At 36.3% G+C, this 26,788-nt stretch overlaps 1 protein-coding gene across 1 annotated transcript in view; it reads right to left on the bottom strand.

The window, feature by feature from the left end:
• Positions 1-4,307: 4,307 nt before the first annotated feature.
• Positions 4,308-26,788, bottom strand: part of ANTXR1 (ANTXR cell adhesion molecule 1) — a 1,493,128-nt gene continuing 1,470,647 nt past the window's right edge. Inside the window, exon 18 of the mRNA XM_044083028.1 lies at positions 4,308-5,278. Within this exon, the coding sequence (XP_043938963.1) occupies positions 5,048-5,278 (231 nt within the window). The 3' untranslated portion in view covers positions 4,308-5,047. The remainder of the gene's footprint in view (positions 5,279-26,788) is intronic.

Here is a 26,788-nt window from a genome sequence, read left to right on the forward strand (position 1 = left end):
CATATGCATGTCCTCCTCCTGTTTGCAAGGGTCTTTCTTCTGGTGCTTTGACTTCCTCCAACATCTCAAAGGCAGGCCTTAAGAGAATTCACAGTCCTTCAAACTGCCTATAGGTAAGTGTGTGTGTGTGTGTGTGCCTTCAAATGACTGCCATCCTATCCAGAATTGTTTTTTCTGCCTTGTGACAAATGACTGCTGGGATAGACTGCTGAATTAGATAAATCAGATAATTGTCAAATGAATGAACAAACATCCATTTGATTGAGCAGCTGAGTGGGTTAGACCTTGAAAATATTTAATGTATATATGTATGCGTGTATGTTGTTTTATACATTTAAACAGTTTACTTTCTTGAAAAGGTTATCCTTTCACTATCCTTGCTTCCTTACATCCTATCAAAACTATCTTTCAGTTTATTTTGTTTAATCATCTGCCTTTCTTTTTGCTTTTTTTTCTTCACTTTCTTTTCTTCATTCTGTCATACTTGCTTTTGGGCTTTCTTACACCCTAACTTCCTCATCTAAGAATTATAGTGAAATGACAGTACATTACAGTTTAAGGTAAGAATCTGAGTCACAGACATTTTGAAGTCCACTTAAAATGTTTTAAATCAAATTTGTTATTATTAGTTGGGGTTGTTTGATATTTGTTGTCTAGGGATACTTGTTATAATTTTGTTACCCTATCTGCTAGATCATTACGTGGAATTTTAAATTTGGCAATATCCACTATTTAATACGTTTGTAACTGGAAATCCCGAACAGTACTTTGTTGTAAAAATGCATTTGTATAAACTGTAGAATAAATATCACAAAACTGGTGATAACAGGGTTTCATAACGGGCCAACATTACACTGCAGCCATAGTTGGGGAACTACCTCTGAGATGATACGTTTGCTTCTCTTGGCTATTGAAGATAATCATAATAGTCTTACAGAGATGAAGGAGGCCATATGTGTGCCTATGGCTGTTAATGAAGGCTGGAATACCTGTCAAAGCAGCATGATTACATGCAAGTCACCATAGCTAAGGGAGAAATAACCTGCCCCCAGGGGCCAGGAATATGTTAGTATTTTGCAGAACACAGTCAGGAACAGACAGATCCACCTTTCATCTGTCACTGTTTTGGAGGAACGTGCCTATTTTCAGGCCTTATTTACCCCTGCACATGATGCATCTTTTTTTGGCGGTATGTCTCTAATTTCCTGCTTGATTTAATCCTTCACACAATTTTTTTTCACATTCCCCTCAACACACATGATTTTGAAGTTAGCAGACTTCATGACAAACACAATAGTGGTGCCAATAATGTAAAGAAAGAAGTCATATCTGATGTCTAACTTTATCAGAAACAAAAATAACTTTGTATGGCATAATTTTGCAATACTGTTCATTAAAGTGTACAGTTTTTACACTGTCTTTTTGAAAAGTGTTTATATTTTACATCACTTTTTGTCACTCCCTGTTTTTTTTTTCAAAACACATTTTTGAGTAGCATCTCAAATTCCTTCTGGAAGAAGGAAGAGTTATATACTATTTTATTTATTTTATTTTTATTTAACAATTGTTTACCTGGAAAGTCTGACTTGGAACAAAGCCAATTTTCAGAGGAGACCCAGGGAGAAATGCTTCAGATGCATGTCTTTGAATTGTGGGAGGAAACCGGAGCACCCGGAGGAAACTGACATGAACTCAAGGAGGACAAGCAGACTCCACACAGAAGGCACCCCAGCTGAGAATTGAACTGGAGAACATCTTGCTGTGAGGCGACAATGCTACCGCTGCACCACTGAGCTATCCAAATTTGGTATTCTAATTTTATATATCCAGATTTTTGGCTGGATATACATACATTTCAAGGGCCTTTTTACCTATTTTCGGTGTCTGCATGTTGAGAGGTAGCTTCTAGAGTAGGAACAAGGGACCCATATATGCCTTTAAATTTTCTGTAGTTGCTTCAGCCCCATTGACAGCCCAGTTAAAAGATGCAGTCTGCTCCTATCCTGCCTAAGAATGATACCAGTGAAAATATTCTAGCTATTATACATAAACAGATATAGAGAAATATGATACATACATTTTAAGTATTTATTACCTGTACCTTCCTGTTATGTAGAAAATATATCAGATTTTTACTTACTTAAAGTACCTCCTATTTAAAAGTCACAAACCATTATAATATTTGGTGTAATGCTAGCAGGTGAGATGAAATGATTTTCTGAGGCTAATGCTTGGCAGTGAATGCTGATCTTTGGCATGTTTACAAAGTTGCAGTTGCAGACACATTTTCATGTCCATCATACTGCTTACATATAATCCTATGACACAAGATTATGTGTTGTAACACTGGATCTGTGGCAGATGAAATTCATGCGGGTAGAAACAGGTTGGATCATGCTGAGGCAATATACAGTATGAGACTGTCAATAAAAATGTGAAAGTGCATGCTTCACTGGAAGGGTGATGGTAATTATGTGTCAATTAAAAGTAATAAGACCAAGAAAAAAAATTTGAGCTCTGAATGGCCATCTTTGGGGCAGCAAGGTTATCAGCACAATTGTACCACGTCAGTTTTAGCCATGTTAGATATTTAAATATCTCTAGAAAGCATTGTAGAATCTCCAGTAAGGCACTTCATGTTGAAAGTTAAAGAATTTGTACATTAAGTCATAAGACTGCATATTATGAAAGCAGTCTATAAGGTACATGTTGTTTTCCAAACAGCATTTACTCTGCCTTGCCTTATCTGCATGTAATACTGACACATCTCTCTTCCAGTGTCTGTTTGTTATACATTGCCCCTCCCATTCTGACCAGCCAGTGAGGTCTGCTGCAAAGTTAATATGGAACCAGCCATTGTTACTAACAACACACACATATATATATATATATATATATATATATATATATATATATATATATACTAATTATGAAACATTCCTCCCTTACAGAGCAGGCTACAAGTTACATGGGGGGGGGGGGGTTACCCATGCTTATTTATTGCATACTTCAAAAATGTCACATACAAATCACAAGTAAGTCACTTCTAAAATTATGGATTCTTTGTATCATTGGAGTTATGATTAAAATATTAAAATCTTCAAACAGATAAATACAGTTAAAAATGCATTAGAGGTATCACTGCAACACCAAAACTTTGGTAATTATGCAAATACTAATGAATGACTACTAACACCTTCTTTTTGGTTAGCTACACAATTGATCCTGGACTTACATACGTGCATAGCAACACTGAAGCACAGGTAGTGTGTGCATGATCCGAACTATTAATTGGTGATCGAAGAGGTAAGAAAGAGCAGGGTAAGCTGTATTAGGGTCTATATGATTGAACTTTTAAAAGTTCGAAAATCTATTAAAAAAAAAATAAACGACACAAATAACCTACCTGAACGTTTTAAGCAGGGGGTCAAGCCCTCCTGCACCTCACACCTCCCGCTCTTTAAATATACCAACTCCGAGATCGAACTACAGTGCAGAAAAGGGAAATCTTCCCATTTTGCGCTGTACGGAGATCTCCGTTAAAACGTCTGAACTTTCAAAAATTCGATCATATGATGTCGACCATATGACAGTCGAACTTTTGAAAGTTTGATCATCCAATATAGACCCCCATATTATATGTCTAACATACTTTTCAAGAGGCTGTTAATCTTTCAAAGTATTTGTTGATCAGGTAAATGAATGGATCACAGACCCTTTTTCGACCATGACCTGACCCACATTAGCAAAGATAAATACAATACAGGTGGGCAATTTAGAGTAGTCAGTTGAACCATAGAGGCACTGGAAGGACACATAGACTTCACACTGACTGAAGGTGAGAAGTGATTCCCTAGATTCTAAAGGTATGATCCAGAAAAAATAACAGCGAACCCTCACTCTTCTAGTATAGCTATGTAACATACGTTGTGCGGCATGTGTTGCTGCTGTTCCTCTTCAGAAACATGTATGACCCTATGACCCTCGCATTTGACAAGACAAGGTCACTGCTTTACAACACAAGTTAGATACTCAGTTTTAAAGAACAGTGTCAAGGAAATGAAGTGCAGTGCAAAACAGCATCATTTATGCATTATCAGGATTTTCAGGAAACTTAAAAAGCACATTGATTTGTTCATGTTCAGTTGCTAAAACCATCTGTTTATCCTACATAAAAGAAGTAAACATCTGTGTTTTGGTTGGATTCAGCTTTAGTTCGAAATGGCCATCATAACTTCCAACTTCAGAATGCCTAGAACCTGAGTTATTATTTACAGCTTTCATAGTGTAATGATGGTATTTTATTGTTACAAATCAGTCGTGGCATTCATGAAGAGCTGTATTTCCTGATTTATTTCATACTGTGACAGCTGTTTTCTGTATTCTTTTGTGTTCTCCGTAGTGATGTTATACTGTCCCATTTCTCATTAATGTAACTGTACTGTCTTTAGCAATTCCAATACAGAAGTCATCTGCAGACTATTACAAACAGAAAGGAGATCTATCATCTTGTAGATGTGAGCCTCTTTCCAGAAAAATAATTTTTTCTTGAAGTGCACTAGTCCACTGGTAGCCTGTTTTGAAGGGCAGATTAGTCCAAACTGACAACAGGTTAATTACATCCATGCAGAAAGTTGGAAACCTCTATTCTAGCGGTATCCTACTTCAGAGGCCATAAAAGAAAAGGCTTTCCACAAAATATTGATCCATTTATTCTGACATTTCATCTTTTAACTTTGGGAGATAATTGTCCTTCCTCACCATTTGTGAACACAGCCTTTCTTCTGTTGCAAAATAGTTAAACTTTTAACATCTTACAATACTGATATACTAAAACTACAATATAGCACATAATCCATTCTGGAACTTTACAAAAACGTTGTGGAATTATATCTACATAAATATAGTGACATTATGACATAAGGAATCAAACATGGCTTGCTCTATAGTTTAAAACATCTTAGAATGGCAAAACCTTTGAATCCAATACATGCAACTCTTACAGTACTTCTGAAATAGATCCAAACTGTTGTTTAATGAATTTGATTTAGAAATAAGGGCAAGGTGGGGGTCTGGATGGGGGAGGAGCACGACTTGGAGGTGGACCTGGAGGAGGCGGAGGTAGAGTGGAGGTTGGAGAAGGTGTGGGATATGCAGGTGGCTGAGGAGGGGTATAAATGGGGGAAGGTGGTAGAGATGAGGAGGGGGGCTGCTTATAGATAGGGTATCTTGATGGTGAATCATTGGTCTTCACTCTGGTAAAATTTATACATCGACCCTGGAATACAAAAAGAAAAACATAACACTATTTACTATTAATGAAAGTACAGACACATTACTTTGCATGACTGGTATGAGTGATTACATTACTTTAGAAACACAATAATTATGGCATGACCAGAATAAGGAGAATCTCTTAAAATAATTTTATAAAATATTACTGCTCATCATTTAATTACACTTTCTATATTTATATGACAATTTGTATGTTCTTTGCTGGCTCTTCTAGGACCCTTGTCTCATACCACATTCTGCCAGTCTTTTTTCAGAATTCTATAGACTTTTTCAATGCTGCCATCAAAATTAGTGCACATAAAACACCCTTTTATCTGAGTTTCATATAGCCAGTGAAACAGGTTAGACTATATGGAATGTAAACAGAGCAGTCCCCGGTTCCATTAGTAGTGCTACCCTTCCATTACCTCAGCTTTGGTACCTCTCCTGCTCTTGTAGCTGTAGGAAGAAGTAAAATGGTGATGCTTGTGCTATACCACATAGCTTCCGTATCATCACTCATTAATGTAGCTGCTTTATAACCTTGGGTTTATTCAGTCTGACAGTGGGCACCATGGTGTATTGCCTTACTCCTCTAAGGATGACAGAAAGCCCTCAAATTCTTGGCCCTACTGATGCCATCTTCTAAATGTTAACTCAGTGCTGATCATGCTACGTTGTTAATCACGCCTGCAGTGCTAGCTGCGGGGTCAGCTTTGTCCCATTCAAGCCAGTATTATTTAAAAGGCAGGAGACACACAGAATTGTTGTTGCACTGTGACTTTATTATAGTACTGATGTTTCTGTATTCAGTGCTGCAGTTAAGTACACTGAATGTGAGAAAATTACTTTATCTATGTATTTATTTTATGCATTTGTTTATTGGGTAAGCCCACTGGACATAAGTGTCCCTTTTCAGGTGTGACCCAGGAGCATTGTTCCATGAAGTGAGTTGCTCTGAGTTATAAAGTAGACAAACGGATGTGGAAAGAATCAAACCCTGCAAGCCTGACTACAGGAAAGAGCTCATTAACAATTCACAGCTGAACATGAAATGCAGAAGCTGCTTTTCTAGTTAATTTAAAAGAATTTTCTCAGATTTAATATTTGTTTTTGGTCACAGCTCTAGGCAAATGCTGTCCAGCCTGCTGGCAGTTGAGAATGTGAGACCTATTTAACCAACTGTCAGTAGGTGTCAATGTGTTTTAAAAGAATTTCAATGCTTTAGGTCTTTAGGTCTTTTCTTAAAGAGAACTGTCTAAAAGTGTATTAGTAATTAGTATTAGTATTGGTATTAGTAATATTGCTAATACTATGACTATATGGCTGATCTCCCACTACATTTCTTAAAACGTCTTGTACAAAAGCTGTTAATAAAATGGGTCTTCTAATCTGATGTAATGTAATGTAATGTAATATAATCTAATCTAGTCTAGGCAGCTGCAGCAACAGAAATTTGAAATTTCAGTGCAGTAATTACAAAATTACTTTAAAATTTCATATTTTATAATCAGTTTAATGCATGCTACTATTTATTTTTATTTATGTCTTGCTGACAGTGTTAGTCCCACTAGGCATATGGCCTATAAATGGGGTATACTTAAAAATATCTTAGTATTCTAAATAAATACTTTAACCAACATGTCATATAATCCAGAAATACATAGAATGCAATGGATTCAGTGTCGGATGACATTTCTGACACGTTCTGTATATTACATGTCTGTCCTATGTAGCATGACTCTGTGAAGAAGTATACCTTGTAGTTTTTTGGGAAGCTATTATCATACTGTTATGCTCACCTGGATGCATACTGAGGACCTACATTATGCACGCTATTCTCTCTGTACATTATATTAGTTTAATTCTGCATTGCTCTCCATAGCGGAGTTGACTGCCCAACTATACTTTTTAAACACTGAAAATATGCATGGACAACAAATACAGTTAAAGCAGCTCTGTTCAAATTTTACAAAGCTAGAAACATTAATTACCAAACCTATACTACATAATTTAATGATCTTTTTTAAGTAAATGTTTAGAAATAGCAAAAAAAAAAAATCACTAATTACAGAACTCATACCAACAATAAAGAAGCAGTTTATGGTCTGGCCTCAGATTACTTCTATTATCAAATAAAACTTAAACTCTTAACTCCCTTCACAGTAGTGACCTCACTGAATGAAATACTCTGTCAGTATTTCCAAACCTTCATCCTGCAGTATAACTTCTCATCTGCGGATTCATCTGACATCCCAAAGCATTTAACTCACTCACGGTTTTTAATTGTATGGCATCATTGGTATAGAATATATTCATAAACTGTTACTGTTAAACCACATGGCTCCCCTGTTACAGACCAGCACAGACTAAAGGCCCATTAGTCCTTAAAAGCGTACTTACAAATTGCAGCATTACTGAAAAATTGATATCTGTGCACTGAAAGAGGCTATACTCCCTCAAGTCCAGGTTGTTCGATCCACAGGACTGAGTATGTAGGGTTTCATGTCTTAGTCATGAATACTGAGATCAAACTTCGCTGTAAATAAGCAAAAATAATAAAAACTGAAGTATTATTTAAGTTTTGTGTTCACATGGGGAGCAAAACCACTACACCCACATGAAGTGGACTTCATCCCTTGCTTAGTAAGAAAAAAAAAGAGCGGGGAGTGTCATGATGGAAAAGGAGCAAGGCAGATGGAGGTAGAAAGAGGTGAGTGAAGCAGAAATAGACCAATAATGATGGAAAAGGCAGACGGCTAACTGGTCTTCTTAGAGGACAGAACACAAGGTCTTACTGGTCACAGTAAACAAAGATCCATCAAGAACCCTGTAAGAACCTCTTACAGGTTCTTTTATGGATTTCAGCCCAAGATGGAAGTACCACATGAGTGGAAACTGGCTCAATTTTTTTTTTCGAGGAGGAAGCAGGACCAGTCCAGAAACCTACAGGCCACTTTCCTTGAAGTCAGCCTTTGAAGGTGATGGATATGATCTCAAAAGAAAGACTTTGAGGTCATTCTAAAGAACAACCAGATTAAGGACCAAAACTACAATGTTTTTCACTGTTAAGAAGGTCTAACAGTCAAACCTGTAGTTCTAGGACTGTAGCAGAGAGCTGGATGAAACAGTGCCTCTGGATGTGATTTTTACAGAGTTTAGCTTGGTAACACATTTATGGCTACTCAGTTTATTGAAAAGGCTAGATGAATGGTAATGGGTGGGAGAATATCTGTGTGAAAGAAGCCAGAGATTGATGGTTAGAGAAGGCTGTCAGAAATCATGAAGTGGCTAGTGGCGTGCTGCAAGAATTAATCCTTGGATACTCACTCTTCAACATACTCGTTTCTGAAAGGTCAGCAGGGGGGGTGAGTGATTAACAGATTGAGTTATCTGCACATGTCACAAAAATCAGGGCTGCAGTCTTGCATGAGAAAAAAAAGCCTTTTAGATCACCAGCTCTTTGGCACAGAGGGATGAGGTCTAGATTGTGATCCAGATGACAAAAGATCAGCTAGAGATCCAGAGATCATTTAGAGATCCAGGAGCTCTATGTGCACAATGGAGTCATGCCATTACACTGAGGGCACAAACATCACATCTACTAGGAGTAAAAACTGATATTACACTAAGAATCGTGTTTAAAGAAAGGTATTTTGAAGGAGGACAAGCCATCCTGGACCCACCACTCATCTGTGATCTGAAACCTTAAAGTTACTACTGTAGAAAGCATTGGTGTTAGTGTATTTTAAAGTTATTTTCCACAATGTTAAGACACACAGTTAATGTACTTCAAAAGAAATGCATGCTCTCCACATTTTGCATGAGTGCTGCTGCATCATATTTTGCCTGTCCCCTCTGTGACCTGTGAAATCTAGGTGAAGACTGCTTAATCAAACAAATGCTAAGTACATATTAATGTCATTCATGTTACTAGTATTTACATTATAAAAGTTACTAGTGTAGCTGTGTTTTGTCTTGCCGTGTGGGTTGTTGTACAGATGCACTAGGCCAGATTTATGAATGTTGTGCAGACGAATTTTGCAATGTATAACAGTAAAAATGGAAGTCTGTAATGTACAATAAATCCTTTGCTATGCAGTGTGGCAACTGCACACTGTTCTTTAGTAGCTAATTTTCACACCTTTCTGCTAAAGAACAATGTGCGATTGCCACACTGCATAGCAAAGGATTTATTGAGATTCAGGAAAAACGTGGCTGTATATCACAGACTTTCATTTTTACTGTTATACATTCCAAATGTCGCCTGCACAACATTCATAAATCTGGGCAAAGAAAATCTGTTTTTTTTTCATGAAAGGAGAGCTGCACTGGACAAAGGGCACTCTTTGCCCATCTAGAATAAGAACTAGTAAACCGACACAGGAAGGTGTCCAACAAAAACAAATAAACCAGATAAAGAACACCAACGGACCAAGGCAACCGCCAATAAGTTCTCAAAATCCTCTGTAATATAACAAACAATTTGCGAGCTGATATATAGGCAAGCTCAAAGGCAAAAGCAAATGCAGATAAACCAAGATAAACGCTTTATTTGTAGATCCGTTTTCGTCGCCAACTTCATCAGAATAAACACAGAACATCCAGTTCCATTGCTTTATATACTGATCACAATTAGTGCTGATAAGATAATCACACCAATCAAACAATTTAAAACCAACAGTAAAAAATCATTTAAAAACACAGTAAAGTAGTAAAATAAATTCACTTGTAGATTTTTGCTACATAAAACAAGTTTTACAATTTGTACAAATCTATAAAATATTTCTAAATCAAATATTCCATAATCTTACTATTTATTTTTTAAAAATTGGAATTTCAAAGTTTAGCTGCCCTCATTTTCAATACAGGTGCCAGGGAAACCATTTCATTTAGCCCAGGTAACCTGTTTGAGTCCAATACAACCTGCCAATAGAGTTCCCTGAACTCTACCCTGGTCTCCCACATACCACCTCTGGCATCAGTATTGACCACTTCCAGTACAAAAAACTGAAAATTTGATTTTGTACATAGGCAAGAGTGTTTGTACAAAGCATTACTTTCTCTAGCTGTTCTAATCTCATACAGATGTTCATAAATACGTTGTTTCAATTTTCTTTCACTCTTGCCTATATAAAATGACCCACAGAACATGCATACTGCTAAATAAATAATACCACAGGCATTACAATTAACAAATGAGTTTAAACACAATCTTCTATTCCTATGTTTTAAATAGTAACTCTCCCCTACCAGTAAGTATTTACAATATTTACACGCCCCACATTTAAATAAACCTTTTTTGCTTTGATTTTTATTATCTGGCCTGATAAATTTCGGGTCCATATAACCTGTCTCAAGATAATTTTTTATTGTTCTACCTTTTTTGTATACAAACTTCAAAGTGTCAGAAAAAATATTGGTTAGGTCAGATATTTTAGAGAAATTTGACCATTCCTTCTCCATAATTTTTCTGACCAACCTAGATTGTCCATCAAAAGTAGTTATTAAACTATTACTATAATTTTCTGTCTGTTCCTTAAGAGAATGAATTATCTCACTATTACAACCTAGTATGGGGGCAAACCTGGAGTTTCTAGCCAGGGAAACTTCTTTGGATATTTCCTCTATTAAGTCTTCAGGGTACCCTCTGTTGCAAAATTGGACCCTTAACCAATCACATTCTTCCATAAAACTACTGTCTTCTGAACACATTCTTGAAATTCTCACAAATTGACCCTTAAGAACCCCTCTTTTTTGCGAGAGGGGATGTGAGCTACTGTAATGAAGATATGAGTTTGAAAAAGTATCTTTTCTATATACCCTTGAAATAAAATAATTGTCCTTTTTCTTTACAGTAATATCCAAGTAATTCAGTGTCTCAGTGTCAAACCTATATGTGAATTTCAAAAAAGTTGTTGTTTCATTAAGATATTCTACCATGTCACAGAATGTGATGGCATCTCCTATCCAAAGGAAACATAGGTCGTCAAGAAACCGACCATAAAGAACCCAATTATTCTTATAAAGGGAATTCAATAAATACTTGTTTTCCCAGTACGTCATGATAATGTTTCACAATGTGCCCCTTACCTGTTGGTAATATTCTCCAGAAAAATAAATGTAATTATGTTTTAAAATAACTTCCATTAATACCAGTATTGTTCTAAATTCGTCATTGGTAAACCCTTTATATTCAATTAGCATTTCTTCTAACCAATTCAAACCAGTATCATGAGGTATACTGGTGAAGAGGTCCACCACATCCATTGTTCCGAAGGACAAACCTTCTGAACACAATGAGTGTTCTAGTTTACCAAGTAAATCCCATGAGTCTTTTAGAATGTTATTGTTAGTAGTAACTATAGATTTTATTTTCACGTCCACATATTTGGCCAAGGGTGCTGTGACTGAACCCTCTGCAGAAACTATCGCTCTCAATGGTGGGTCTCTGGTGTTTTTATGAATTTTTGGAATACCAAAAATCACAGGCACCCTTGGCTTGTCTACATATCAATATTTGTAGGTTGTTGTATCTATAAGACCATCCAATAGTAAATCATTCAATAATATGTAGATCTTCCTGTAGGCTATATTAATCACATTGAGAGACACTCTGGTATATTTGTCAGAATAATTTAATATTTCTAACATCTTAGCTTCATATAGTATCTGGTCCATAATTACAACCCCCCCTCCCTTGTCGGGTTTCATTACCCGAAGCGTCTTATCCTTACCAATAGTATCCAACAAATTTTTCTCTTCTATTGTAAGATTGTAATTCACATAGTTATTTGCAAGAGCTTTTCTGAGGTTGTGTTCTAAGACATTCTCTAAATTTCTTAATTGGGGGTGAATGGGGGGGTTGAATGTGCTTTTCCTCCTCAATGCATTAGTAGAAATGGAAGCGTTAGTATTTTTGTAAATCAGTTCTAGATTCTTTTTTCTGATAAACAATTTCAAATCTATAAGTAAATTAAAAATGTTAGTCTTACTGGTAGGTATAAAACCAAAACCTTTTGAAAACAAATCAAAAGTAATATCAGTAGGAAAAAAGGAAGGAGAATAGTTATAAATAGAAAAATCACCCCTGGTCCAAATAGACCCAACATTCTTTATCTGATTTATCAATTCCATTTTACTGGATTCCTCACTTGAGGTCTCCTCTGATAACCCTGGTAGTTTTTTGGGTTTGGGTCAGTATTATATTTGGACCTAATTCTTTCTGATCTCCTTAGAGGGGGAAATTCACTTTCATAATTGTCATTACCCAAAAACACCTCATCATTTTCTTGTGCTACTGCTTGGAACCAATTAAAATTCCTACCAGTAGCTTTTGGCTTTGGATAGTGGGTTCTGTTTTTATATTCTTTTAGGTCTCTTTCTATTTTGTTATATTTCCTATTTTGTACCTCAAAACACTTAGCTTCAATGTCTTTCAGTACTTTGAAATATTTAAGTTTCTCCTCTTCAATAGTGTATACAAGGTCAGAGGTAAGGCTGTGATTTAACTGTTCAATCCTTAAACTAAGTTTTTCAATTTCACAGTCATTGTTCTTAATAATAGCCCTAATAACCTCCACCCCACATTTTTCAAAAGCCAATATCAAATCATTGTGAAAGTCACTTCCTTCCACTACATTATTAGGGTACTTGCAAATTCTAAGTCCCTTAGGTATAATATTTAAAGACAAACAGTGTTTTAGGTAACAATTGTCCATTTGTAACATTTTCAATTTATATAAAAAATATTCAAAATCCTCTAGTCTTGTCTTGTATGACCCATTGTTAAGAAAGGAAGATGTTTCCTTTTAAAGAAAAAATGTCAGCAAAAAGTTTCGTATTGTTTCCACTTTCATTTGGAACGGGAGAATTTCCTTCATGTAAAACTCTATCAAACAGCCTTGGCGTGTCGTTGAGGCTGTTTTGTGTTTCATTATTAGTCCCCTTTGTATGTATCCTGGTTGTTTTGTGTTTCAGTATTATTAGTCCCAATATGTATATAGGCAGTACCTCTTCTTTCACCTCTTCTACCCTCCGCTTCCTGGTTGATTGATTTATTGAATTCCCTTTATAAGAATAATTGGGTTCTTTATGGTCGGTTTCTTGACGACCTATGTTTTCTTTGGATAGGAGATGCCATCACATTCTGTGATATGGTAGAATATCTCAATGAAACAACAACTTTTTTGAAATTTACATATAGGTTTGACACTGAGACACTGAATTACTTGGATATTACTGTAAAGAAAAAGGACAATTATTTTATTTCAAGGGTATCAAACTCATATCTTCATTACAGTAGCTCACATCCCTCAATTTGTGAGAATTTCAAGAATGTGTTCAGAAGACAGTAGTTTTATGGAAGAATGTGATTGGTTAAGGGTCCAATTTTGCAACAGAGGGTACCCTGAAGACTTAATAGAGGAAATATCCAAAGAAGTTTCCCTGGCTAGAAACTCCAGGTTTGCCCCCATACTAGGTTGTAATAGTGAGATAATTCATTCTCTTAAGGAACAGACGACAGAAAATTATAGTAATAGTTTAATAACTACTTTTGATGGACAATCTAGGTTGGTCAGAAAAATTATGGAGAAGGAATGGTCAAATTTCTCTAAAATATCTGACCTAACCAATATTTTGTAGAACAATAAAAATTATCTTGAGACAGGTTATATGGACAAATTTATCAGGCCAGATAATAAAAATCAAAGCAAAAGGTTTATTTAAAAATACTTACTGGTTAAAACATAGGAATAGAAGATTGTGTTTAAACTCATTTGTTAATTGGAATGCCTGTGGTATTATTTATTTAGCAGTATGCATGTTCTGTGGGTCATTTTATATAGGCAAGAGTGAAAGAAAATTGAAACAACGATTTATGAACATCTGTATGAGATTAGAACAGCTAGAGAAAGTAATGCTTTGTACAATCAAATTTTCAGTTTTTGTACTGGAAGTGGTCAATACTGATGCCAGAGGTGGTAATTGGCAGGTTGTATTGGACTCAAACAGGTTACCTGGCTAAATGAAATGGTTTCCTGGCACCTGTATTGAAAATGAGGGCAGCTAAACTTTGAAATGTAAGATTATGGAATATTTGATTTAGAAATATTTTATAGATTTGTACAAATGAATAAGAACTACCCTTAATTGCATTAGCATCATAAAGGAATCTGTTGTATTTAAAAAACAAGGCCAATAATATATGCTGATTTATCACACTTACTCCACAAAGGGAACTCAACTGCCAGGTGCTGACAAAAAACAATTGACTTCCACCTGCTCAAAAAGCTAAACTATTTTATGCTTTACTCATTTTTAAGTTACCCAATCAGCACAGCTTTCCCCTTCCTTTGCCAGCAGACTGACCTATAACCTTAGGCCAGGCTCTTCTTTTGCTCCCTTGCTTCTAACCTCCATATCATGTCTTCACTGTGCCAACCATAGTTTTTATGTAATTGCTCCACACCTGGAATCCTTCCCTTAACTCATTAAGAAATTAACTATATCCCAAAGGTCAGATCACACCCTAAGACATTTGTTCTAAGATGCATCCTGCAACACTAGAATTAACTTAATCCTTCCACTTCATGGTACTTTCCTTTTCCAGTCCTTGTAACTAAATCCCTGACAATAATATCAGTCCATCAAATTATAATTCTGTTAACTCTTTCACATGGTATTTCTTCATTCATACCATGCTTGCCTACCTCCACAAACCTCCTAAATGATCTCCCCCATACTCTTTCCTACCTCTCCATCTCAGCTGCCCCGCCTGCCCTTACCTCCCATCTCATGCACTTTCCACGCTACTCTTCTTTCAGTCTGGACAGCAATGCCCCCTGCACAAGGTATTTATAGGCTATATAGACTTCCGCGGTGGTGCAGTGGTAGAGTTGTTGCCTCACAGCAAGAGGTTCTCCCGTTCGAGTCTCAGCTTGGGTTGGGAGTGCTTTCTGTGTGGAGTCTGCATGTCCTCCCCGTGGTCGAGTGGGCATTCAAAAGACATGCATTGAATGGGCGTGCCTTCGTTGAAGGTTGGGTGTCGGGCTGGCAACTCGACACCATAAAAACCAACTGCCAAATCATTAGCAGACTGGAGTTCCGCTGTGGCGACCCCTAACCGGGAAAAGCCGAAAGACAAACAACAACAAGATGTAATAAATGTATACTAGCTCAACACATGTTCAGCTTTGTTGTCAAGCTGGATGTAAGTCTCTCGTTGTACCCTTTTTGGTTATGCATCCAAATCTATTGCTTGCATGCTTTATGCTGAGGTCTGTTGTAAGATACAACACTTGTTCAGTGGAGGATCATAAATAGTTTGTAGATAACTGTAACAAAATTATTGGTATTGTACCTTGGACAGATCCTGAAAATGGTTCACCTGGATCCGATCCACACTCTGCTCTTGTTAACATACTAAAATAAAATACTTTTTATGAAGTGTTTCTGTGTATACTACCTACATACCCATTCATCCTTATGTGTGTGTATATATATATATATATATATATATATATATATATATATATATATATATATATATATATATTAACTCCATGGTTAGTACAACAGAGAGAAGGAGAAACTCATTAATATAGCACATGGAGGGACCACATAAACAACAGTCTGACTGTGCCTAAGCAAATGTAGTCATAAAAACATACAAAACCTAAGTAAATAAAAAGGTCGAAACCGTACACTGATTTACCACAAACAGCAGTCTTGTTGTCTGCAAAAATATTGCCCCAACATGAAAAAACAGAAATTTGATCAAAAGTGTTTCTTCAAACTGCATACCTAAAAGAAGAGAATGACCTTCCAGTGTACAAGAAAATGCAAGTTGGCAAAATGAATTCAGTAAAACAAAGACCAACTGTAGGGTAAGTAAGGTTACATTTTTTGGTTTGCAAGTGTGATCTGCCTTTTTTTGTAATTAAACTGCCAAGGTATATGGCAGCGGTGAAAATGTTAATTAACAACTGTCTAACTGTCTACTTTTAATATTGCTAGTTTTTATCTTTATATTTTATACACTTACCTAATAATCTCATACTGTTCTGCATTACTGCTCTAGACAGAGTACAGAGAAATGTTTTTTATATGTATTTGTATCACTTGACTTAGTTACTTACCATTCGTAAACAAGCGGCCTAACTCTGCATTCAATTTTACGTAATGACATTCTATAATTTTTCAGTTTCCTGGAAATGGAGATTGTACATTTATTTGCTCTGTTGCTCTCTGTGATTGATTTTCTTCATTCAGTGGGTTTAGCTTAGTAATGTTTCCAAACATCTGTTGGTTGTTACTGTAGCTCTCAGTACTACAGTTTTCATGAAACATTTCTGTGTATTCTACCCATTTGATTTAATCCTACTATTATGTTTTTTTGTTAATTTTAACGTGGCATTTACTTCAAGGAATTAAGTTTTAATGAGTTTAACTGCTATCATTTGGAGTCTCGTTTTCTGTGTATTCTACCCATTTGATTTAATCCTACTATTATATTTTTTTTGTTTATTTTAACATGGCATTTACTTCAGGGAATCATGTTTTAATGAGTTTAACTATCATTTGGAGTCAGCTCAAGATCTGATACAGCTTTTCTTAAAAATGCATTTAAATAATTTTGTGATACATGTAGCAATACAGTACTGTTCTGGTTAAATTTTCCTGTATAATAAATTTATTAGCTGATATTCCGAATAATTCTGGTACTTTAGAGTTAATATGATATAACCTAATACAGTATTTAAGATTTTGTATTTTTCAAAAGGGTGTCTATAGTACATTATAGCATATCAGATTTAACTAGCTCAGTATTTTGCACTGCCTGTGTACTGTACTAACTCTTGGAAGATGCTGCTAATGAATTTGGTGTTGTTAATACAAGTAAAGTTGTCTTCTGTAAAGGGCCATTTTGACCACACTACTGGTGTTTGCATGCCAGTGGGAACTGTATGGAAGGCAACAAGAGCTAATGGTGTAATGTGTACAGTCTGAGCTAGAAGACCTTTAAAGTGCGTTGCTTTTAAAAGAGACTTAGTAAAATGAACTAAGCTGAGGAGGAGCCTTTCAGCTTATGCTCAGATAATCCTACCCTGTGGCCTTGTAATGACACATTGTCAGGGTGGGTCAGTCTTACGACAGACTATATTTGTCATGCACTTTAAGCTTAGCTTACTATATTGAAAGAAAAGAGCAGACGAACTGTGTACACCCATAAGTCAACAGTGTAATTTCACATCCGTGCCACTAGTGAAACAAACTGCCATGTGGTTGCTTTATTGGTATCTGAGGCCAAGATGTGAGACTATATCTGAATGCAGGTCAGGGAAGTGGTGTGAGGCAAGGCAGGATTTCTGTACTATGCATCATATTCATGAAGAAATGGGAGATGTTTGTAGTACTGCTACGCTGCCATCAAAAGGAATCTGGAAAGTGTTCATACCTCTCAACCGCTTAGTACAAGAAATCTAGACAAAGCCTAAAATAATGGGGGCAAAGGCTCAAAAATAGGGATATATTTTAAATATTGCTCTTATAAATTTAGAAAGTTACTAGAACAACAGGATTTGTGTTAGTATGCATTTTCTGAAGGATACAAATTCCAAAATGCAAATGTTTGTCATTATTTAGTGACTTTAATCCTCAATGTTGTTGTTGTTGTTGTTGTTGTTGTTGTTGTTGTTGTGTCTTTCGGCTTTTCCCGGTTAGGGGACGCCACAGCAGAACTCCGGTCCGCTAATGATTGGTAGTTGATTTTTACGTGCCGAGTTACCAGCCCTGACGCAAAACCTTCAACGAAGGTACGCCCATTCACACATGTCTCCACGCAGAAGATGCTCTAGCCGAGAATCGAACCGGACAGCGTCTTACTGTGAGGCGACAACGCTACCGCAGCACCACCACCGTGGATCTGATTTGCCAAAAAACACAAATTTATGAGGAACAGATTAAAAATATGAGACAAAAATCTGGATAGTTGAGAGGTATGAATGTGGTAATGCAGAAATGTAAAGGAAAGGGATGTTAACACCTGAACATCGCAAGATCTTGGTAGAAAGCAAATATACAGACTCCACTCTCACATATGATGAAGCCATATAAAGGGGGAAAAGATGAAAAGAATTTCCATCGGTACATTGATGGCCTTGGTTCTAAAGAAATAAATGTGGACTTGGGACAGTTGGTCTGGCCTGAAGCTTGTGTGGAAGACTAGTTCTAGGGAACTCACAGGTTGGTATCAAGGAACTCAGCCCTCATGAAACCTGTCCTTTCTGACCAAGAGCCACATACTGAAACAACCTTGAAAAACTTCTCCAAAGCTGACTTTGGACTCCTTAAAACAGAGGTGGCTAACTTCCCGGCATCCATGCCAATGGAAAATAGCTGCATGACTGCCGAATCATATACCAATGCACTGTACGAACATGTACACACATTCATGAACTAGCCACACCCAATAGAACTAAGGCACTCTCCTCCAAAAAAAGAAAGCCAATCTGGTGGTCCCCTGCCATTAATAAACTCTACAACAGGAGGAAGAAACTGTTGCAGAAAAAGGTGAAGTCTCAAGATTGGAAAAACTCCCTTATTAGCCTCAACAAAAAGTTGAGATCCCTCATCAGATCCTCTAAAGCCAACTATGAAGGCAGAATTTCGGCAGACACTAAAAACAATCACAAAGCCTTCTATAGCTATATCAAGAACCTCCACAGCAATACCCAGATTTGCTCTGAGATACTGCACAATGGTACCTCCGATACTCAGCCAACAGATATTGCCAACATACTGGCCGACAGATTCAGTGCCAACATTACCTTTCTTCCCCCCAAAGGACCAATCACAATATCGGAAGAATGCCAGGCACCCAGCAATACTGCAGCACAGGTTCAAGCTGCATTGTCCAAGGCCAAGAATACAGCTTTCCTGGGACCCGATAATATCCCTGGGTGTGTTCTACATGAACTACAAAGTGAACTGGCATCACATCAGTGTGGTTGACAAGTTTTTTAATTCTGGTACCTCGGCCTTCGCCTTCTCCTGGAATACATTTTTAAAATCAAACAACACCCCTTTTATAACACATCCAATTAAGTGATTAAATCACCCTATTAAACAATTGATCAACTGACATCAACCATAAATTTTCATACTGAAGTATCACTTAATTGGATGTGTTATAAAAGGGGTGTTGTTTGATTTTAAAAATGTATTCCAGGAGAAGGCGAAGGCCGAGGTACCAGAATTAAAAAACTTGTCAAACATTTTTTGCTGTTCGTGTTGTATTCAAGGTTACTATTTTGGAGTTTTGGAGTTGGTTGGTTTTGTGGTCATCACATCAGTGTGTCCTGTTTAGTCACAGCCTCAACTCAGGCTTTGTCCCTACTGAATGGCGCACTGCTACAGTCATACCTCTCCATAAAGGGGGAGTGACTACAGACCCTGGGAATTATTGCCCCATTAGCCTGACGAGTCTGATATGTAAAGCTATGGAGTGCATCATGATGGACCTGATTAACCAAGATATAGGAAATCTCAAAACTTTAGACCCCACACAATTTGGCTTTGTGAAAGGGAGATCATGCCTGCTCAACCTGGTTGACTTCTTTGAGTTAGTCACCAGGGCTGTGGATGAAGGTAAGGCAGTGCATACAGCCTACCTCGATCTGGCCAAGCCCTTTGATACCATTCCTCACTCGGGAATTATTGATAAATTCTCCAAACTAGGCATCAACCCCTATATCACTAGGTGGGTTGCAAATTGGCTCACAGATAGAGCACACAGTGTGAAAGTAGCAGATTCCAAGTCAGACTGCTGACCAGTCACGAGTGGAGTTCACAGGGATCAGTCCTGGGTCCTCTGCTGTTCAGCATCTACTTCTCAGAAGTCCAAGCCAACACAAAGGGACTCTGGCTGACCAAGTTTGCAGACGACTGCAAGCTGGGAGGCATTATTAACTCCCCAAATGATCCAGACATCCTACAGAAAGGCCTCACTGAGACCAATGACTGGTGTCCAAACCATGGCTTTAAGTTTACGTCAAAAAATGCGTCATCATCCCCTTTGGTAAAAATTAATTTCCCACTAATTACTACATCGATGGGAGCCCACTGAACACTGAAGGCGTTACAAGAGATCTGCGGACGCAGGTTGACAGCAACCTCTCTTTCGACCACCACATTGCCACTGTGGTCAGTAAGTCCTTCTGTGTGGCACATCTCATTACCAAGGGTTTTACATCCAGGAAGAAAGAGGTCATCATCTCTCTCTACTCTTCCCTCATTAGACAAATCATTGAGTATAATGCTCTATTTGGCATGTACCTCACTAGACACCTGCAACAGCTGGAGAGGCCACAGAAGTACCTCATGAAGAGGATCATAGGCCTTAAACACATGTCCTACATGGACAGACTCAAAAGACTCCAGCTATTCTCTGTCCCATATAACATACTTAGAGGTGAACTCTGCTTAACTTACAAAGCCATGTCTGACCCAGCTCTGCTAGAAATGCTACATCTAAAGAAATCCCAGTCCCTCTGCACCACACGCTCCAGAGACCTCAACCTCATTACCACAGTCAACAGAACATGCTGGAGGGACAGGTTCCTCACCCAGAGACTGCCCATGCTCTGGAACACACTTCCCACACATGTCAAGCAGAGCACCTCGCTGACCCTCTTCAAGAGAAATCTTGATGGGTGGATGGGTAATAGAAAGTTCACCCATGGGATCATTCCAGTGGCTGTACTTGATAGAGGCACTGGGAACTAATGGCCGGCACGATGCCAAGGCACTTCTATGGGCTAGGCTTGTAAAGGCTCCAGGGCCATTAGCCTAGTACACACCTATAAATCTATGAACCTTGTACAAGAAAGAGGTTAAAAAGAATACTTATCTACATAGAACCAGCATGCACCCCCACATATCTTTCAGAAAATAGTCAAAAGTCAAATGATACGAGTAGCGAAAAACTGAATACTAATGAGCAAACTATGAATGACCAAATGGATAATCTGGCTAACGATTTCATAGTAAGAGGATATAATGAACGAGTATACACTGTAAAATGGGAAGTCAAGATAGGTAGGGCTAATAGTATAAAACCAATTTTCTCAGCAGTAGAAAATAACAGTGAACAAAGAAGGAGAGATAGGAATTTCAAACCGAGGAGGAAATGTATGTTGACATATAATAGAAATACACGGATGGTTAAGAAAATAATAATGAAATACTGGCCTGTAGTAGAACAGTTGCCTTAATTTACACAAACAGGACATGATCATTGAAGGTTTACATACAAGAGAAGTAATAATCTTAAGAATATCGTATGTTACAAAGAACAGGAAAAAGTTTTCAAACAGACACAGAGTATTAAACAAGGAACATACAAATGTCATAAATGCTGATTTTGTAAGTATATTAATAAAGAAAAAGTCATTACACATCCAGTTAAACAAACACCATTTTATTTTAAAGCTTATGGCAGTTGTGATACCAAAAACCTAGTATATATGACTTTGTGCCAGTGATGTGAAGTGTTATATAAAGAAAAAAACACTTTTAAAAGAACAGTTTAAAAGAACAGATAAGTGACCATATATCTGAGATATGTAGGCAGACAGATACAAATGCATTGTACAAATACATAAAAGAAACAAATGTTAGTCATAACTTTAAGTTTCTCATTTTACAAGTTATCCTAAGAAAATCATAGGGGAGAGGTTTAAAGAATGCTACAGAGAGAGATGAGAACTACTGGATAGCCATATTCAGAGCATAAATATATCCAGATCTGAATGAGTCATTTACGATCAAATCTATCTTGAAAGAGTTAAGAAACATAATCAAATAAAATTGTATATTAATAGTTTTTGCATGTTTTGGATTAAGTGAAATGTTGCTTTTAATGATCATTTTTAATGAATGGTAACACTGAGTATAGTCACGTGATGCTTTACTAAATAACAGTCATATGATACTTTGAAACAATGGTCACATGATCTTTTCATTAATTATATAAGGGACTGATTGATTTTAACCATTGTTTGCGTGAAGCAGGAGCGGCCTTAGGTCAACTGGTGCCCTAGGCAAAAGGGCTCCACGGTGCCCCCCCACACCACCCCGATGCCCCATCCTGGTCTACCTACACCGAATAAATACTGGAAAAGCGCCCCTGCTAGAGTGACGCCCCAGGCAGCTACCTAGTTGGCCTACACCTAAAGCCGGCTATGGTGTGAAGAAGCTATTTATTAGTAAAAGTGTAACTTCTTGCGCTAAAATTGTTTTTATCTTTGAACTGGTACACATGGCACCACACCTCTTTTTTCGCTTATTAATTATATTTTAGAGTAATCCAGTTTATCGGTGTGATGTAAGTATGTTTTTTTTTAACCCCTCACAAAACGTGTCCTTTCTGATCACGAAACAGATATAATGCAGGAAAAGAAACAATACCCACCCACTACAAAAACTTTGTGACTTAAAGCCTGACATAATTACTAGTAGGCTAATTTATGAAACAGTGTTGCTCAGATCAGTATTTTGTAATTTAAAGCAATCTACAGAATACACTTGATTTCTTTTTGTTTTTAATTTTTTTTTCAAAACAGAAAGTGATTCCCGTTGAACCCATTTGACAAGGTTCTCAGACTTGCTGGACCTTTCAGTAGTGTACTGTTTTGTGTAGTAATATTTTGCCCTAGTTTAGTGGCATAGGCACATAAACTCACTATCGCCAACTGAGCACAATTACCACTATTCCACAGCATGAATGACATCTTTATGGATATAAAGTTTCATGTTAGGGAGCTGTTGACTAATCAGTCATATTCATACTGCAAAAAATTAGGACTTGTAAGCCATTTGGACCATATAAGCTGTTTTGTATTACCTTAAAAAATGCAACGTTGCAACTGTGTATCACACCAGCTGTACCATACACCTTCCTTATATGCTTTTTTAACAATATAGTTGTTTGTGCACAGCATACCTTCTTAATCAATGACAGTGCCATGAAAATTACTGACTAATGCTGTTCATCTACATTCCCAGCTTCCAGAATGAAGGACTTTACTCTCCGGTCTCAAGATGTCAAAGAGAATCTACCAGAATGTTACAGTAGACATTAATCAGGTTTGATAGTAGCAGGGAAATGATTAATGTACAGAAATGACCACAGATTGGCAGAAGACGGTGCAGTGGTGCAGCGAAAGCATTGTCACCTCACAGCAAGAGGTTCTCCGGTTCAATTCTTGCCTGGAGTGCCTTCTGTGAGGAGTCTGCATGTCCTCTCTGTGTTCATGTGGGTTTCCTCTGGGTGTTCTGGTTTCCTCCCATGTCACAAAGACATGCGTCTGGTGTGTTTCTCCTCAGGCCTCTGCTGAAAATTGGCTTCATTCCAAGTTGGACTTTCCCAGTTAACAGCTGTTAAATAAATAAAATAAAAAATCAGGAGACATTTATGATGGCAATCCTCTTCCATAACTGGTTGAGGACTGTTTCTTCTATGACATTATTCCACAGAAACTGGCAGTATTATTAAATTACTTGTCTTCTACATTTTAAGATTCCTAAGACATCAAGAAATACTTGCAGGTTGGAAGGATGAACACAGGATAGCAGCAGATTTCTTCAGCTCCACCAATTTCATTACACTGATAGGAATTAATTACTTAAAAAATTAATTTTTGAAGTAATTTTCTTTCTAAATATGTTTGTTTTATATAGTTCTTGAACTATATCTAAAAAAGAAAGGAAATTTTAACAATATTCCTGTCAGAAATCACTTTGGAAATTTTCCTGTCAGTTTATCAGTCTGAAATGAGTTCCAGTAAGACAAATTCTCAAGACTCCAGCATCAAGAAAGAACTTCAGTCTCTGATAACTATAATCCAGCAACTTACTGCTAAGATGGATAAAATTGATACTAAAATTGATACCTTCATAGAAAAAACTACAAAACAAATAGACTTGTTACATATAGACCTGCAACAACAGAAGATCCAGATGACAGGCATAGAAGAAGCTGTGAATGACATGGAAAATAGAATCCAAGAAGAGGAAATCAACATTGAGTTTCTGCTGAAACAAAATACACATTTACAAACAAAGCTGGATGACCTGGAAAACAGATCTAGGCGCAATAACATCAGGATTTTTGGACTGCCAGAAAATATTGAAGGTAATAATATTACTTCTTTTTTAACAACATGGCTCCCTAAAACGTTAGACTTACCAGAAGCATTCTCTTTTGGTATCGAAAGAGCACATAGATCTATAGCTAATACTAACTCTAACAAAAACTATCCTAGATCAGTTATAGTTAGATTTCTATCATCTTTTGATAAAGAGATGGTTCTTAAATCTGCTTGGGCTAAAGCTCCTGTTAAGATTAATTAGACAACTGTGCGTTTTGACAACGACTATTCTTCCTTGGTAATAGCTAAAAGAAAAGTTTTTATGCCACTAATGAGGGAGCTTAAAAAAGCACAGTTTAAAACATACCTTCTGTTTCCTGCCAAGCTAAAAATCTTCCTTCCTGATGGTCCTAAAATTTCTGATGACCAAGACTCTGCTTTACTGTTTATCAAAAAAAATAAGATTTTGGATAAAATAGAGGAAATGGAATGGGCTAGTCCTTCATTAAAGAGACTGGCAACTGAAACTTCGTGGAAGACTTCAGAGAAGAAGAGACTAAAAAACAAATGATTTGTTCTATGTTTTTTTTTCTTTTTTTTCTCTCATCATTTTACTTCATTATTAATCTTTTTAAATATAGTTCCTGCATTTCCAGAAAGCCACAAATATTCTGAAAAAGATTTAATCAAAGTTATTCTCTGTGTGCAAAAAAAAAATGTTTTGTTTCATAACCAGTCAAAATATCTGAGGAACTAATAACAAGCTATTATTCAATTTGTTTCTCTTTCTGAAAAAGAGAAGTAAGGTCAGTAATTTGATACATTTTTTTCTTTTTTTCTCCTTTTCTTCTTTTCTTTGTTTAAACAATGACATTCTATTTAGATTATGTAGTGGGTAAAGGGTGGGGGAGGGCAGGGAGAGAAGAGTAATGAAAATATGATAAATGGAATAATAACATATTTATTCCTTGTAAAAAGTTTATATGTTCTTCAAATGCTATTCCTAATTATACTTTCTTGATTATACTGCTTATGCTTGTTTGTAAATAATCTGTCATGCTTTAACTAATAATAATTAGAACTAAATAATAGTAAATAATATGTTTTATTTTTAACTCTATTAATATAAACAGTAAGTAATATTCCATTGTATATACTTCTTATAGCTTTCTCTTACATTTTTTTATTTCTGCTTTACACTCTTTTATTTTCTACTCTCTTTTCTTTTCTTTATTCTTTCTCTTTTTTTTTTCATATTAATATATAGAAATGCTTTTGATCATATAGACACAGTAAATAATAAGATTTGCATAAAAATTGAGTTGGGACAAAAATATTGAGTTTTATTACTTATTAATAACTTTGGGCTTAATTTCACTTACATAGAGGCTGTAATAATCTGTAAAATACATAAGGTTTTGTCATATTTAGATGCATTTACACTGCTAAATGAATGTTTGTCACTAGTTTTAACAAGTTTCCCACCAAAATGTTAAGGGAGACAATCTGGGATGTGGGCTACCTCATGAACAGTGTCCTCGAGTTGTTTTAAAAGCTTCAACTCTCAGAATTCTCACAGAGAAGCTGAAAGCAGTCAATTTGACCTTTGACCCAGATATCACACTGACACATTGCAGATTCAGGAAGAACACTCTACCAGGAAGTAGAACTGATGCAAATGCGACTATGTGAAGGAAAATGAACTCTTTAACATTTAAATGTGAGTTATTTTATATAATTACTTAAATATCTATGTTATAATTCATAAAATATGTCAGTTATAATGATTTTAAATGATGCAGTTTCTTGTAGTAAGTAAATGTCTTATTTTAGAAGGCATAGAAAATGAAACATTTATTCAAGTGTTTTTGAAAATCTACTTGACTGCAGCATACTAATCTGTGTTAAAAACTTATGTTCCAAACATATATATTTCTATAACTCATTTAATTCATCTGATTGACAAGCATAAATAACTTTATAACTCTATTCTGGAAGAAATTGTCATGTGATATATTTTAAAGCAGTAGTATAGACATACAAACTACAGATTGCTTTTTTTTTTACAATAATGCAAGTGTTTCTGAGAATTTGCATAACTATGCAGTATGATTTATAACAATTTCTATAAATATATTTTATTCTATTGACAATAATGAGTATGAGTAAAATGCTCATATACAAGCAATTCAAGGTTTTTTTTTGGAAGCTGTTGACTGCATTTACATGACAGAAAATAGATGCATCTTAATATATGTAATGTCTGAACCATATTAGCCAAAGTTTTTGATTTAAATGAATGTTAGAACTTATTTTTACATACTTTGAATAAATTAATATGTAAATATGCCTTCCTTTTT

Source organism: Protopterus annectens, chromosome 9.part0 (assembly GCF_019279795.1).
Source record: "Protopterus annectens isolate FY-2018-M chromosome 9.part0, PAN1.0, whole genome shotgun sequence".
In the NCBI taxonomy this organism is placed as follows: Eukaryota; Metazoa; Chordata; order Ceratodontiformes; family Protopteridae; genus Protopterus; species Protopterus annectens.